Source organism: Carassius carassius, chromosome 12 (genome assembly GCF_963082965.1).
Source record: "Carassius carassius chromosome 12, fCarCar2.1, whole genome shotgun sequence".
Taxonomy (NCBI): domain Eukaryota; kingdom Metazoa; phylum Chordata; class Actinopteri; order Cypriniformes; family Cyprinidae; genus Carassius; species Carassius carassius.
The window spans coordinates 16,725,505-16,743,239 of NC_081766.1; the positions used below are offsets into that span (position 1 = coordinate 16,725,505).

General features: G+C 38.2%; 1 protein-coding gene across 5 annotated transcripts in view; it reads right to left on the minus strand.

Moving 5' to 3' along the window:
- The window catches only part of LOC132154938 (TRAF2 and NCK-interacting protein kinase-like), a 68,288-nt gene extending 51,245 nt beyond the window's left edge, over positions 1-17,043 (minus strand). For all 5 annotated transcript variants that reach the window (XM_059563672.1, XM_059563673.1, XM_059563676.1 and 2 more), the window contains exons 1-2: positions 16,803-17,043; positions 4,947-5,012 (exon numbers count right to left, since the gene is read on the minus strand). In XM_059563672.1, the coding sequence (XP_059419655.1) occupies positions 4,947-5,012; positions 16,803-16,859 (123 nt within the window). In that variant the 5' untranslated portion in view covers positions 16,860-17,043. The remainder of the gene's footprint in view (positions 1-4,946; positions 5,013-16,802) is intronic.
- Between the last annotated feature and the right edge of the window lie 692 nt (positions 17,044-17,735).

The window sequence follows — 17,735 nt, forward strand, 5'->3', positions numbered from 1 at the left end:
TTAATACACCTCTTAGCTCAACTTGTTTTGTTTCAAGAGATGGTTTCTCCAGTGACAAGTATAGGCATGCCGCATGACAAACCACAACCCATCATTGATGCATGTTAAACACTTAAAATACTGTATGATGAAGAAAAGGAAGCAAATTACGATATATTTTAATCTTGTCATGATTGATTTATGAAGATTAATTACCGTGGCTTGCATCTCTCATATGGCAATCTAAATATCTGTGTATGTTTGACATGACATTACGTCTCAAAATAAGAAAGCAACATAGGAGATTATGACTAGAAACTGATGTAGTGGGAGCATCATTATAACCAGCAAAGCGTGGAAAGTTTAAAAACATGTAAAAACAAACAGACACACTCTGAGATATCTTATTTCAAAATACACCATGTGAATGTTTGCTTCATCAATGATTCATCATGAATCGTACAAAAGCAGTGCTGCTTTTAGATAAATTAACAGCGTCTAGTGAAAATATCACTCCTAGTCTTACAAAATCATACATGTGCAATATGACAATTGTGCAAGTATTCAATTTACACTTGAGTACTTGATACTGCTGTTAGATATAACAAGGTTTTTTTTTTTTACTTGCTGTACTTTTTCTCCATTACCTTATTAATAATAATTCCATGAATTTTTAAAGCACTGATTACTTAGGAAATATAATTTTACTTGCTACATATATTTAACTTATTAATGCTAATATTAAATTGTTTAAATGAATATTGTTTTAGTATGCAAATAGCTATTGAAAATCTCTCTAGCTAAAATAGACTGCTCAAAGATAATAGGTTGGTTTCTGTTTCTGGATAAACAGATCCAATTATTCAGCAAGTTGTACAACATAATTTAGCATGTCGTCAAGACCAATGTCTCCCAGTCACATTTACAGCAGGAGTCACCCTATAAACCTGACACCAACCAAGGCATACAAGCTCAGTAAGCTGAAATTTTCATCCTATGAGTCAATTTGACATGATGTGGCTTATTTCAACTTCAACAGTCATTATCTGAGTCACCGTCAGTAACGACAACACAGTTCAACTGCTCTCTCGACTTTAAACCAGCCATAACAGAGCATAAGACAGCAACAGAGCAAAAGTGTTCAGTTCTGGTAATGTCGCTCCACCCAGGCTCATGCCTGCATGAGCGGTGCCATTGCGCTCTGAAATTTTCATCCTATGAGTCAATTTGACATGATGTGGCTTATTTCAACTTCAACAGTCATTATTCTGATCCATTTCAAAGGCTCTCACTGTAAATGTGTGGGATAAGGGGCATTTTAAAATGTAATTATTGACCAACAAAATAATACTGGAATTTTATCTACACTGCTCGCAAACATGTTATGGGAGAATGACATAAAACAGTTAACAAGATCCGAATCATACTGGAAGCTCAGCAAATTCATCACTGGAACAGTACAGGCTGGAATACATAGATTGCACTATCATGATTTTCCTCTGCATAAGATTAACAGATATCAGACAAAATCAACAAACACACTTAACACAGGCGTTAAGCTGACTTTCACATATTGTGACAAAAAAAAGACAGAAATACAGAAAAGAAACAGGAAGAGCCTGAGAGGGTTGAGTTGAGAGCTTTCCCACACAGGTCTTTAGAACAGGTGTCTCTGCTCAGACAAGGTGTCCCTAATGTACAAGGAGACATTTAGACGGATATATTTTTATCCAGCTGCAGAGCCAAAAATAGGTCAATGCAATACAAAATAACTTGAGATCACCAGGACTCTACTCTCAGATGAGCCCCTGCAGTTACTGATGTACATTCAGGAATGCCCACATCCTGCCTCTTTTTATCCAACAGGGCTTAATGAAGAAAACATGATACTTCTCCTGCAACAAAAAATGTGCTGTCCCAAGCAGAGCTGAAAATATTCTTGATGAAAAAGAAACACCACCATAACAACTAAACCTTCTCAAATTCTCCTTCAAGGATCCTGTGGCAAATGGATCCTTAAGAGAAGGAGGCATAGCATCAGATATGAACAGAAGGGTCTGGAAGATCAACATGTAAAAAATAAATAAATACAGTAACTAGTAAACCTATCCCATGCTAAGAAGCATGCAATCTAGTCATATCACTTCCTGTGTGACCAAACATATGAGCAACCAGCATATTTGTTAGTCTCAGATAAAGAACTGACAGAGATACCTGAAGGGGAAAAGAGAGATGGTTTCATTATGAACTGATTTTGACAATGGAATAAGTGACCCACACCTGCAAGCTCAGGAAATGTGAAAGACCTGTCTTTCCAGGAACTGGAGGGGCTACTGCTACATTATGAATGGGATGAGGAAAAAGGTGCTCACTGGTGGTTTGAAATGTCTCACCAAGCAGATCCAACATCGACCGGCTGCCAGGACAGCTGAAACAACCATTCTTCACTTTCTATCAAAGCAAACAATCTCAAAACAATGGGACGACAAGTTAGAAACAAGTTTTTGGAGCCCACAGACAATTTAAATTGAACCGAGTTTTCAGCAGCTAAAATAAAGTTTCAGAACCAGGGGTATACAACCCTGCTCTTGCTCCTTGCTCCTTCAATTCCAGCACACCAATCTGTGATTCAAGTAATCCTGAATACCTTGATTAACAGGTTCAGGTGTGTTTGCTTACAGTTGCTTAAAGATGTTAGCCATCCAGGAAAAGGGTTGGCCATACCCCTGAACTTTAAGACTTCTTGGGGGCAGTGTTAGCCAACCCAGGTCTTGATGGACCACCCTCCTGCAGAAATCAGTTCCAACCCTGCTCAAACAAACTTGGTTCAGTTTAGTTTGCTTAAACTCTAGAGGTTGGTTGTAATCTGGGATCTGGGTTGGTTATCCCTTCTTCCCAAAGTCACATTTCCAACAAATAACACAGAGTGTAGCTCTAGCTGTAATATAACTCAAATGAAAATGCTAATGAAAGTTTTTTTGGATTATTACGTGCAGGATTGCTGATGCTAAACTCTGCAGAATATGGACATCCAGAAGCAAAACTGGACACCCCTGCTCATGAGCAACTCTACACGATGCAAGCTGAATCAACAGCATAAATGCAGCATTGGCCTAATTGGGTAAGTGATGGTTTCATAAACAGGCCCGAATCCTTCTCACACTGGCCCCAAACCATCATGCCATTCTTACTTTCAAACCCTGACTACATGGGCTAACGACATTTTGCAGTTATCTCCACAAACATAAATGAATGACCTTCACTTCTGCTAGGCCTTGTCTGTCACATTTTAACAGCCGAGGTGAAATGATCCCAGATGCCATACCGATCCAAAAGTAAAGGATATTAATGTCATCAACCACAGAGTTCGATTCCTTCTCCTCTGCAATAAACGTAACTTTGTGTAAATCATACAGGGATTGGAACCATAGGGAATGATGGGGCAGTCAGGTGCAGCTGAAGTGGATGAGCTGTGCTCAAGGTAGACCAACGCAAGTTCCTCCATATACACCTGTGCACTCAAACCTGCTCTGTATGTCCTAGACATGAAGGGCAAACTGGAATGACAGAGCAGAACCCCACGTAGAAAACAGAAAGAAGCTGAGCGGAAGAGAATAACCCCTTTGTCTGAGCACAGATCGTCTTGCTCCATAAATTTGGAACTTGTGTGTCTCTGTCTACAGCTTCAAGGCAAAAAGAGACGCATGTACATCAGACACTTTCTTATCACCTTCCACCCACTAAAGAACTTATTTTAGGCTCTATTTGCTAACTCCAGCACAGCGCCAGCTCTCATATATCTCCCTCCACTGCTTCCCTCTCTCTCTCATGGCCACCTCTCTCATCGTTCTCATCTACTCCTCCCAAACATATGTCCTGGTTACACAGCAGGGCACAGCTTTGTATATATTTGATATATTTTGTCTTATTGTAAAGTAAATATACAGTGAAGAAAATTGCAGTAGCTAAAGCGAGTTGACTGATGTTATCAAGTACGCTGCCGTTTGCAGAATTACCAGGCTTGCGTCATCCCATCCACAGGAGGTCACACTCCAGATTTGTCTTATTGTAAATATACAGTGAGGAAAATTGTAGTAGCCAAAGCGAGTTGACTGATGTTATCAAGTACGCTGCCATTTGCAGGATTACCAGACTTGCGTCGTCCCATCCAAGGGAGATCACACTCCGGGGTCAAACTCACAAAGTCCGTACTACTGAGGATGCAAGTCTGAAATTTGCGTACTGAGAAACATACACAGACCTACGTCACTAGAATATTTGCCTAATCTTCTCAGTACTTTAAGACGTGGTAGAAGCACAGAAAGCAACAGGTCTGGGGGGAAGAGTTCCTTTTAAAAAAAAATTCCTGGTACAACTGCTCTGGGTAATTTCGGTGGAAACACAGCTCAATACTCTAATCAGAAGATGCCCAGCTCAGTTCAGGTATACAGGGAGTTGAGTTCACACACAAATTTACCTCACCCTGTAGAACTGACTTAGAGCAAAAAAAAAGGAGATGTTAATTATAATGTTGATGCTGCTCTCTACCATTTAATGAAAGTCAATGGTGGCCATGTCTGTCAAGCAGGGTTGCCCATGGGGGCTGATTTGAGGACCAATTGGGGACCTGTATTCTAGAACCATCTCAATGCTTGGGACGGCCCTGCTGTTGAGCTCCACAGTATAAAAAAGCGCAATACAAGTATTATAACTGTAGTATGACTCATGCACTATATTCTTAGTCTTCTTAATGTCATTGTTGTGTCCTGCAGCCAGTCACACTGCTTTGGAAAGAAATGTGGAATATTAGATGGAAAAACAAATGTTTTGGTTGAACCCCAACTGTCCGGGGGTTTCAGACAAACAAGTCCTTTTGCTTTCGGTTTCCATAGCTCAAAAAGTAGCTGTGCAGAAAAATGTCATGGAAAAGCAATCATTTCAAAAAGAATACAATGAAAGTTTCTTACCTTGTACACTTGACCATACGTGCCATTGCCCACCAGCTCCACCAGCTCAAATATTCCTGCAGGGTCCTAAAGAGAGCAAAGTTTATGGTCAGCAAAATTACAAACACGTAGAGAAAAACAATAACACTCTGGTAGCATAATTGAAGTATTTGTGATTTTTTTCAGTTTCTCTGATTTTCTTAAACTCACTTTACTTGCATATTGTGCTGTATCTACATTGAAAAAGAGGGAGGCACTTGATTTTATCCATCGGGATTTATTTGTATATAGGGGACCATGGGCTTCATATAAAAAGTGGTTTTGGAGGGGGAGTTAAGAATGAGGGCTGGATGACATGTTGCTGATGTCCAGGAACATGTATAGAGGAAAGAAACTGTAATTCTATGGTGGCTTTAATAAACAGCACAGTGTTTCCAGCAGCAAGCTAATTGCTTCTCAGCTCACACAAACACAAAAACCCCTGGTGTCCCCCTTCACACAACTGTTGCTGTGTACCATCTCTCATGGCCAGCACCCAACCAAGTGTGAGATTTACATCCAACACCCCATCTAACACCTAAACAAAGAAACTCCAAATAAAAGAGTCGATGCAGGGAGAAAGGACAGGCCATTACATGTGCCATTTAATCTGGCTTCACCTAAACACCAACTGGTTGAGTTTGTGACCTTAAACATCAAACGCATGCTCACAATCCCCATCTTTGTCCAACAGAAAGCTGTTGTGATAAAATGGCGAAAAGGGAGTGATATCTTTAAAGATAACATTGCTCCAAGGACAAAACCAGCATTGTGCGTATGTGTGTTTTCTGTTGTTTGCGCTCCACTGAGAACTACTGACAGACAGTGAGATTCCAAACTCAGACAAGAATCAACCATCACATTGGGATACATGAGTAGAGGTCCACACAAATGGGACTCATTTCCATGATTGCACCTGCACTGCTCTTAATAGTTAGGCTGCAAAGAATAAACGCAACATTCACATAAATTGACTTCACAGGATATTATTATTCAGCCATCTTACGTAAGATTTGAAGTCATAGGGCTGTATATTTTCTGAATAAACATCAAAAAAGTACTATACCAAGTTATGTCATACTAAAATGTTTTTGGCTATATAACAGCTCAGAAGACAAATAAATGGGGGGGATTTTTTTTTTTGCTAAATTTATAATCTTAAATATTGCAAGCATTTGGGAATTCAAGTATGATGGTCTATGAAAAACTATAATAGGTTATATACTTGCAGCTCTTTCCAAATTAACAAATTTTGTTAAGTGAGTTTATACAGATATCCCCCACTTAATGAAGGAAGCACTCCACAATGCATACAGAAACCTTGTGAATTGCAATGTATCTTATATTTCACACAATGTGTCACCAAAAGAGCCAAGGACAAATACATGGTTAGGCTCTAGGGATGAGTAATATCTTGTCGTCATGCTGACTGGCAAAAAACAAAAATGCAAGCTGCAGTGTTGTTCACACAAGCTGCAAACCATAGATAGTCCACACAAAACTACTTGTGAAACTAAATGTTGAATTCATTGGAAATATGGCTTGTCTGTTTGCCAAAGCTGGAAGGCTGCTGGGAAACCAGTTGCATGACACATCAGTACAAGATGTGAGAAAAATAGGGCTCAGATATTACTCAATCCACAGAACCCTCAAATCTCCAACAAGCAGCAGGTTACTAGTCTGCATTTTCTGTTTTGGCAACACTTTAAACCACATCAATAGACATGTACCTTCTAATTATTAGGAATGCTACACTAAGAAAGCAATTCTACTGAACAACTAGTGTTGTCAAAAGAGCTTAGTTGAAATTCCTTCAACAACCTTCATTGTTGAAAGATGTCTGTCTGTCCAATGGGTTCATGGAGCCATTTGTAGAAGAAGCTTTAAAGCAGATCTTAATCCCAAATCGAACCACATCAAAGGCATGGGGGAAGTCAGCTGTGATCACATGATGACACTGACCGCTAAAGATGAGTAGAACCAAGCAGGGGTGAGCCCTAACCCGCTTCAAGCTCTCAAACCCCCACATTAATTTTTCTTAATCTAGATGGTAAACCGCCATTACTGACAAGATTTCACCTTTAAAGACGAAACTAAGAAATCAACTGCACACTGCAACTGCTCATGAATATTTTTAATGTTTAAATGGTTAAATATTGATAACTATAAGAAATGTTTTTGGAGGATCAAATCAGCAGAATGAAGGACCATGTGACAACGAAGACAGGGGTAGTTCGCTAAATTCAGTTTTTAAACCCTAACCCTAAATTTACAAACCCTAACCCTAACCCTAACCCTAACCCTAAATTTACAAAAATTTAATTGTAATAACATTTCACAATTATACAGGATTTAATATATTTGATCAAATATATTAAGCCACTGGGGTATATTTTTAGCAATTGTATGGGTCAAAATTATTGATTTTTCTTTTATGCCAAAAATCATTAGGATATTAAGTGAAGATCATGTTCCATGAAGATATTTTATAAATTTCCTACTGTAGATATATCAAAACGTAATTTTTGTTTAGTAATATGCATTGCTAAGAATTCATTTGGACAACTTCAAAGGCGATTTTCTCAGTATTTAGATTTTTTTTTTTCACCCTTAGATTCCAGATATTCAAATAGTTGTATCTCGGCCAAATATTGTCAGATCCTAATAAACCATACATCAATGGAAAGCTTATTTATTAGGTTTCGGGTTTCGAAAAATTGACACTTAATACTGGTTTTGTGGCCCAGGGTCACATATATGTAATATATAATCTTACTACTTTTGAATGGGGCATATGATATACATTTAAAAATGGATCCAGACGAATGCTTAAGAAAATATTTCATGAATCTATTGTCTTTTATCATTTCATTCCACAGCTGGCGTCTAGAATGTTTTCCTTATTCAGCCCTTCACTTCACAAAGGTCTCATGGCTGTTTTCTCCCTCTCCTTCACCCCAGTCATGCTGGGTCTGTGCTTTGTCTGACATGACAGGCAGGGTGGCCTTTTTCTCCGGCTGCATCAGCAGACATGTCAGTCACGGTGTCTATGGAAGTGCGTTTCACTTTTTATTTCTCCTTCTCGCTTCTCAGAGAAGGAGGATGCACATTCTCTCTGCATAACTTCCTGTCTTGGTTCATCTGAAAATGAAAGTCAGTGTGAAAACTGTCAGTGGGCAAGTGATGGACAGAGAGTAGTTAACAACTTTGCACATCATTCAGTTTTCTGTTGTTCAAGCCAACATGAGAAAAATACCATGTTATGGTTCCCACCTTCAAGCTGTCCTGCCTGACAGAAAACTAACATGAGTGGAAGGGAAAGTCAGCCTGAGAGGTGTTTATTTATAGAGGCAGAGGCATAACAGAAGCTAACATACACAGTTGATGCAACTCAAGGAAAACCAGCAGCAACTGCTACAGTTAAATATTACCCTAAGCAAATTTACATAGTTTTCCCCCTTCATAACTGCCACTTCTGCAACTTTTAAAAGGTGAACAGCTGCCACAACATAATTAAAGGAAAATTTGCCTCAAAAATGAAAGCGGTCATCATTTGCTCATGCACATTTTGTTCCAAACCCTGTTAATAATTTAAAATATATCCTAGTTCTTATAAGCAAATAGTAATGAATGAATCATTCTGATTCAATGATTTGTTCACAGGTTTCCAATGAATAATGTCAGTCTGTTTCTCAGTCAAAACTATGGACCCTTTTCACATTTCTGGGGTTCTCGGAAATGGAAGTCATCACAGTTATGTAAACTCACACAGGAGCGTTAAACTGTTTTATAATACCTTTGCATAAATTACAGTGTACTTTATAAATTGTTTTTTAAAATTATTGATTTATGATGTAAATAACTGGAAATGCTTCGCAGTCTGTGAAAATGGTCAGTTGTATGGCTTCTTAAGATTTTCAATTCCACAAAAGAAAGTAAGTCATAAATGCTTGGAACTAGGGATGTCCAGATCCGATCACGTGATCGGAAATCGGGCCCGATCGCGTGGTTTCAGACTCGATCGGAATCGGACGTTACCTCCCGATCAGGACTCGGATATATATATATATATTCTCATTCATTTTTAACACATCATTGTTATGCGGTGGCACAGAGTTAGACCCTTTTGACTCCACACAGAAACAGCAACGCGTGCGGCATGACATCACTTTGTTTTCAAGAGCTGGTGTGAATAAATATAGATTCAAACTCAAAGAGACATGATAGTTTGCGCATGACCTGATATTTCATTCGGACCCAGAATACAGCGAGATGAACATCACAGAGCACTAAACTCTCATGCAGTGTGTGTTTCATTCATACTCGAAGCCGGAGCGCGCTCTCCCGCTGATATCAGGAAATTCCTAATATGGACAAAAGCTTCCAGCTATGCTGTGGTGCGCACAGGAAAACAGAAACTTATGCAAACACGAAGACATTAATATACGATCACGACAATAAATTGTTCTTCAAGTCATCTCCAGCAGGTGATAAATAAAGTATGAACAATGCAGTGCTGATTGACAGTATTTATTACAGTATAGAAACTATTCTGCATTATTATGTGATAAACAGTATTTGTAGTATATTATCAAATCATTATTATTTGTTATTGTCCAGCATTTATAGATTTCTAAGCCAATTAAAAGCTAGAAATTAGAGAAAAATTTAAGTTGCCTTAGTTTTTGAACAGTAAGCTTGTTAAGGTTTTTTTTTTTTTTTAAAGAAGTCCCTTCTTTTCACCAAGCCTACATTTATTTGATCCAAAGTACAGCAAAACAGTAAGATTTTAAAATATTTTTACTAGCCTATTTAAAATAGCTGTTTTATATTTGAATATATTTCAAAATGTAATTTATTGAACATCCTGGATCTGTTTTTTCGCTCTTCTTTATTCTTTTTTATGTATTATAGAAGTATCGGATCGGGACTCGGTATCGGCAGATACTCAAAATCAAATGACTCGAACTCGGACTCGAGGACAAAAAAACCTGATTGGGACATCCCTACTTGGAACAACATGAGGATGAGTAAATCATTCATTATTTTGTGAATTATTACTTTGAACCATCATACATAAGTCGAGCTTGTAGGGAAGGGGTAGCTGATTTGAAACATTCAGAGCAGGTGTTGGGGTGTCCACAGTCTCTCTCTTTTTCCCTTCATTTTCTGGATGATCAGTCTGCTTGACTCTGGCTCCAGATTACAATATATGCTGTTGGCGCCAAACATTTCATAATGGCTGACTTCCTCTGCCACACACACACAAATCTATCTGCATACATCCATATTTGATATGCCACAGGAAAAAACTGAGGCTTTGGCACAATGTGAGAGCAAAACACTTACATTCATGTGCTAAATATAATGACACAGGATCAGGCTATATTGGAAGGTCACACTGGTTTTCTTAAATTCTTGTTTTCATAAAAATACACAGGAGTGCTCAAAAGACTCTCACAACATGACATTTCTGTCCATTTTCAAACCTAGTCATGACAAAACAGAAACCATATTCTTTTATTGATTTGGCAATGGTAAAGGACTGCAATAATTACCATGTTATGGTATTGGATACCACAGCAGATTTCTTTTGTTTGAAATTTTGTGGAGCAAACCAATTAAAGGGTAAGTCCACCCAAAACTTAAAATTGTCATAATTTCCTCACCCTCAGGTTGTTCCAAATCCATAAGACTTCTGTTCATCTTCAAAAAATGAAAATTGAGAGCTTTCTATTCCTCCAGAAAGTTGTTTATTTGTGAATAAAAGGCTAAACTAAATCTGTTTGTAATTTAAAGTGATTGTGTCTCTTCTAAAGACTTGGATTAAACCACTCAAATCATATGCATTCATTTTACAATCCATTCATGAACTTCTGAAGTTTTGGTGCACAATCTATGTAAAAAAAAATAATAATAATAGGTTTTGTTTCAAATATTAACATTTATCTATTTGGAGATCCCATTAGGGTGAGTAAATTATGGCAATTTTTGTTTTGGATGAATAAACTTTTTACTTTTTTTATTAACATTTTAATAATAAACTTATTACGCAAGCTAATGCAAGCTTATGCATGCTGTTGTATAACATTTTGGTCATACTTAATTACGATGAACACTCAAAATATTTTCTACTGCAGCTAGGTAATAAATCCCAAACTGTCAACACACACACATGATTGTGATACCCGAGAAAGATGCAAGTCATCATGAAAACATCCGTGTTTGCACACAAATATGCAAGTAACTAACGATTCCTGTGCAGAGCACCTGATGAATGCATCACTTGCCCTTAGGGCTTTCTCAACCTATTTTGTTTCTTTGGAGGGGTAGGAGGTTTAAGCCACCTTTCAGTCATCTCACAAGACAATGAGTCATGTAAAAGGCAAATGAAGAAGATGATTCTGACATCAATACACGGCACCCAGATAGAACAAAGTCCACTTAACCGCTGATCAATAACATAGTGATAACAAAAGCCTTTGGCCCTGACATCCAATCTCGGTCACCTAAGCTCGTTCCCAGTCAAAAGGAGGCAGGCATCTATTTGTGCTAACATCCTATACTGCCCTGCCGATCAAAATGAACACAAGCAGAGGAAGTCTGGAGTGCTGCCTCAAGCCAACAGACTAGATCAACACTCTTACACTCTCTTGTGAATTAAGGATTTCTTTCTAACGTAGGCAACAATGAAATTATCAATGCAAACACTTCACAAAAGTTTGCTAATTTGCTAATGACAACACATTAAGAGACTCAAGAGACAGTCACACTCTCATTCAAAAGTGACTCATAAGTAGGGTTGCAAAGGGGTGGAACATTTCCAAAAATCCCTGCAATATTCCAAAGAATCCTGGAAAGTTTCCAATATTTCTAGAATATTGCTGAAATTTACTGGAAATTTTCCACCTTTTGCAACCCTACTCACAAGAGGTCACACTTCACAGTGACAGTGTCAGTTACTATTCACATAAAATCCATGTAAGATCACAGAGATCACAACTAGTGAAGTGTACTTAAAACATTTACATTTAGTGAGGACAGCATATTCAGTGGGAAATAAGTGTAGGGCAAAGTGTTCTGTCTAACAGAAATTATTATATATTTGGATAATGTTGTTTTTCCCAACTACATGACCTTGCTAATCTTGTGCCCGTCAAGTAGAGTCTGAAATTGGAGTCATAATTGAACAAGTTAAAAGCACATAAATTACAGAGCCAAGTCGTATTTAAGAGTGAGTTCACTGATCCATAAAATAAACAGAGATCTATTTGGTAAATCTATTTTATTATTTTAGTATCTAATTTTATACCTATAATATAAGTTCAGGGAGTGGAAAGCAAGAATATAGTGGAAAATACATTTTATGAAATAAATTTTAAACAACTGAGTGTTAAATGAATTATTCAACTTTCAATGTAACGTTTTGTTTCAGTGGATTTTGTTTTGACACTGTGCATAACACAAATTTGTCTGATTTTCATAATTTTGTATTCAAATTTATGACTCATTAATAATCTGTGAATGTTACAAATATACAAACACCTGCTAATTACTAGTGATTTTTTCCAGTGACAGTTTCAGCTGCCATTTACTTAAAATATTAAACCATGTAAGGAAGTGTGTAATAACAGATAAAGACCCCTTAAAAGTCAACTAGTAAAGTGTACTTCCTCAATATTTCTGATACAGTATCAACACGCAGTGGCACACAGATCATGTAAAACTTGTCAAATTGAGTTAAAAGGACACATCAAATTTGTGCTGAAATTAGAATTCAAAAGTTTTAAAGAATGTTATAGAAAGAAACAAGAATACAATCAGTCACAGGAGATGCATTTGAGATGTAAACGGTCTCTTGCGATCAGGTCAACTGAGATGGATCCCAATTCCAGGTCTAAACAGGCCATTTTAAACAGAGGTGGCAGTTTATTAAACATTGTTAAAGAGAATATACATCTAGCTAAATGAAAATCCACCTTTGTGCTTCAGCATACAGACAGGAAATGGGTCTGCTGGAGGGAAGAATGATGGAGAGACGGAGGCTGGGAGGGGAGATTCAGGACAGCTAATGCTACAGGGCACGGGCTAACTGAAAACACAAAAATCCACGAGCACTATAAACCACACCAAGACAAGCATCACAGGCAAAGGGTTGAGATGACTCTCTGCACCCTTCAAGTTAAGCATCTCGATGTGCCTTTGCTAGAACTGGCAGTTCAGCTCATAATCAGCAACTATGCTTTTTTTTTTCTTGGTGAAGTGTGTATATAAAAATAATGTTATACAAGACATCCTCTGGCAGAATGACATTGAATGGAATGCATCTGGATCTTCTGGGTGTGACAGCAAGTGACTAATAATATAATTCCCCCACAAAACAAGAGGCGCACAAAACAGCACACATGCACACACCCAGGGTGGACACCAGACCCCACGCTGTCACCCGCAGAGTCTTGACACTGCTGCTCTTTAAAGAGCGCAGTCAAGATCTTGTCATCTCTCCTACACTTTTGCACATGCAGAGCAGAGCAAACTGAAGTCAGGTAAGAGAGAAGCAGACGGTGCACCACCTGGCCCTCACAGCGCCTGGCCCAGCACTATTCCTTTAACCCACCAAGCTGCTGAATGAAAAGAAAGCACATAGACACTCAAACTGAGAGGATGTGTGAATGAAAGCAGGATCTTAAGGACTTACTCAAAAAAAAAAAAAAGGAAAAACTCAGCGTCACAGCTCCATTCATGCGGTTTCATCATGAAAGGGTCTGAAGAGTGTCCACAATATAAGGAAAATGAAAACAATCTAGCTCAACACAGATGGCAAGTTTCTAAAAATGTATTTTGTGTGTTACGTTGGTTTAATGGTTTTGAATTTCAATTTAATTACTTTTAAAATGTGTTGTGGTGTAATCAACAAGTTGAAAGTGTTAATAAGGTTTAAAAAAATTTTTTTGAAAAAAAGTGCCATCTGAAATTTTCTTATAAAATTAATCTTTTTATCAGGCTCCTATGTTTAGATTCAGTGATTTTACTTTAACGACAATGTACAGGTCCTTTTCTATGCCACTATAGTGAAAAAACTGAATATAAATATAAGAGCCTGATAAAGATGCTTATTTTTTATTACAATGTATGACTTCACAGACGCTTTTGAATCGGAGCTCTTTACATACAGCATATATTTATTTTCATTCTTTAAAATGCTGAATTTCTTCTTAATTATGACATCACAGTTGTATCACCCTTATTTTTTCACTTTTTACTTCCTCAGCCCAAAACAAAGTCATTGCATGTACAGTATGAATGGTATTTAAAATGTTTTTTTTAAATAAATTTTAAAATAACATTACATCATTGGCCCATGGCATGGATCTCATTTTAAGTTTTGTGGTCAGAGCACAGAAACTCATTTTCAGATGTCGTCCCTCAGAACTAGGTGAGACTGACCATGTGATGCCAAAATATGGCTCCATGTATGTGGGACACAGACCCCGGCTTCTGTGACAGAGAGGGAGTTTATGAATGGCCCATCTGAGCATGTGCTGCACTGAAATGTTTCCCCACTGCTGCACATGTCAGCGCTCTGCGTCTGGGTAACCTATTTCCGTTCTCGCTCAAACACAACATGAGCAAGGTGCAGACTAATCAGCAGACTACATTTAAATGAACGGTAAGATAAAAGCAAAGGATTTATTCCCAGGTGCACATTGTCCAGGGTTCTGGACAAACAGCAAAAATAAGGTAATGTCAGCAACACCTAAATGACTGTTTTGACTCAAGTACAAACCGACACACTTATTCAGACAAAGCATCAGCTTTGTTTTTTTCATACAATCTGCATTTTCCCAGCCGACTATAAGCAACATTCAGGAAGTAATTTGAGTGGCCTTTAAAACTCACTTTTTAAAGGCCACTCAGAGAACAGCCAGTAGCTACACATCACCTTGCTTCAGTGAAGGGCAGAGAGCATGGCTTCTATGAAACAGAGATTAACACTTAACCAATCCCATTCAAAATATGAGCGACATCTGGGGCGCCATGTGATCTGTAGTGTTAAAGCATGTATGTGCAAACAGATCCATGTGAGAGAAGGTGAAGCGAATGCACCAGACACAATGGATGGCCAAATCAAAAGCACTCAAAGGGATATTTGCAGTAATCTTTCCATCCCACGCGCTATTTAGCCTCGCGAGCAGAGAAAGGAGAGCACTTCACATGCATCCCTTTAGCCCATTAGATCCTACAGCACACAGGGTAATTGGTTTACGGCTGCTGTGAAACTGTGACTCACCATATGGGCATCCTTAAACTGCCCATCCAGTTATATTGTGTCTAATTTACTTATAACACACATTCATCATGAAACGTATAGATATTTTCACACTTAAATGTATGCATTTATCCAGTTTATGTTCCCTGGGAACCAAACCAATAACCTAAGCCGTGCCAGTGTCTTGCGCTGCCAGTTGAGCTACAGGACAATGCACATATGCGCTCGCACTAATTAGACAGACTGACACAGTTTTTATAATCCGAGGAGAAAAACAGAGCCTTGTTAGGAAGTAACCCAGTTTATCCACTCAGAAGTCACTTGAAAACATGCTACCAGTGATTCGGTGGCTTTAGAAGGATTTATCAAGCCATGCATATGGCACACTGTTTCCCGGTTGGACACGGATAGATCCAGCAGCAGCACACAGCTAGTTCAAATTTGTTTCTATTAAACGAACAGTGGAATAAAAGAATTGATAGGAGTAAATTATGCAACGCTCATTTTTATATGGGTCCAGATCTATTAGTTCCTTTATTAATTCAATAAAAACACAATTCAATTCCACATGCAATTCGCCTGCTGTGATGAATGTTTTCAAATTTTTTATCTTTTTTTTTTTGGTGTATATTTGTTCAAAACATTCTAGACGCAGGGGTGTCAAACTCAATTCCTGGAGGGCCGGAGACCTACAAAGTTTTATTCCAACCCTGCTCCAATACACATACCATGTAGTTTTCAAATAACCCTGAAAGACTTGATTAGTTGGATTGGGTTTGTTTAATTAGGGTTCAATCTAAAGTTCACAGGGCTCTGGCCCTCCAGGAATCGAGTTTGACACCTGTTCTAGATAGTGTAACTAACTAAATTATTCATAAAGCAAAAAACTAATTAAAATCTGTTACTGTTCCAAACTTTTTGGAAAATAATTATTAAAATGTGTGTGTTGTGTGTGTGTGTGTGTGTGTGTGTGTGTGTGTGTGTCTTCATGCTGTATGTATTTGCGGGCATATAAAATATTACAGCCCTTTTTATTGATCAATTTTTGCCAATGTGTTTCAAGAATGTCAGTATGAGCCCAAACATTTCATTTAAAAACCTGGCGTTTTAAACTAGACTTCTAGCAAAGATTTCTCCTTCTCCTTCTGTTTTCCTTATTTGTCAGTGATTCATAAAAGTATTGATAAAACGAATGGTTAAGAGAGAAGCAGGCAGCGTATGGCTACTTTAACAGGATAGACCACTAGCCTACAACAATGCCAAATATATACTTAATAAACTATCAGGTTAATCGCAATGTTATTTTATCCGCTGGGTCGGTTCATTGACATTTTCTGCAATAACCTGTAATGTGTTTCAAAAACCAGTTATTTGATGTGATAAATACAAACGTCCAGCTCCATCTCGACCGAACAAGAAAGATAAACAAGAAACAATCGGCTCATCTCTGTTCGTTCAGCTGTTATTTTACATTTCACGCCATTTCTACTATTGTAGTGATTGTTGCACCTGCCATTACGGCGCAACCGCAACATCATTGAGCATCCAATAAAGGACAAATAACTTACCCTTAACGCGGAGAGGTCTATTTCGTGCAGACTCCGAGCCGGAGAATCGCTCGCCATATTTAAGACGAAAGCAAACCGGAATTACCCGGAGAAACAAAGAAATGTTGTTAAATAGATCTCAGACGGCCGTCCGCTGATCTTCTGCAGCAGCGCGTTCAAATCTCGTCTCGCTGAACGCTCGTGCTTATTGTAGGCTACTATCCGTATTTTAGCTGTGGATTCCACCGATGCTTTTGCTAGAACTCAGATTTCACCCCAGCAACCAGAAACATCGTGCGGGGACAGCATGTTTTCCAATAGGAGCTACACATCTTTTGGTCTCTTAACACTGTTCGCTGAAATCTCAATGCTGCTTTTCTTGAGAGTAGCATCAATAAGATCTGTGGGAGTGGCTACATGACGGGGCGGGGCCATCGCCAATAGTACCGCCCACTTATTTGGTTCCACTGTAGTTCATTGGTGTTAGAAAAAAACGGCAAATTATTTTACAAGCTACACCTTCACTTCTTTTGCCTTTCCTCATTCTTAACTTTATGGTTCGCTTTTATGATTCCCAGGGAATACATTTTTATAGCTATGTATTCTGTTTTAGACTTCCCAACTGTAGGGAGCAATCTGACGTGGTTCTTAGGTACCCATAAAAGGATTTAAAAACATGTTTACCTTGCACATCTGCTTGGCTGTGCGCCAAATCAAATTGACATTCCTTTAGGTACACAATGGCAGATTACAGTTTCCGTGACGTGCATATATGGAATGTATGAGATATAATCAGCAGTCTTAACAATAAAGAGGAAAAAAGAAAAAACACCTCTGCATTTGATGCTTCCAAAGAACTGTGATACAACTCTGTGTTTTCCAGCAAAAAAAAGCAGATTTAGTTATTTTTGATGTTTTAGAAGTGTAACAATAAACATATAATATATATATATA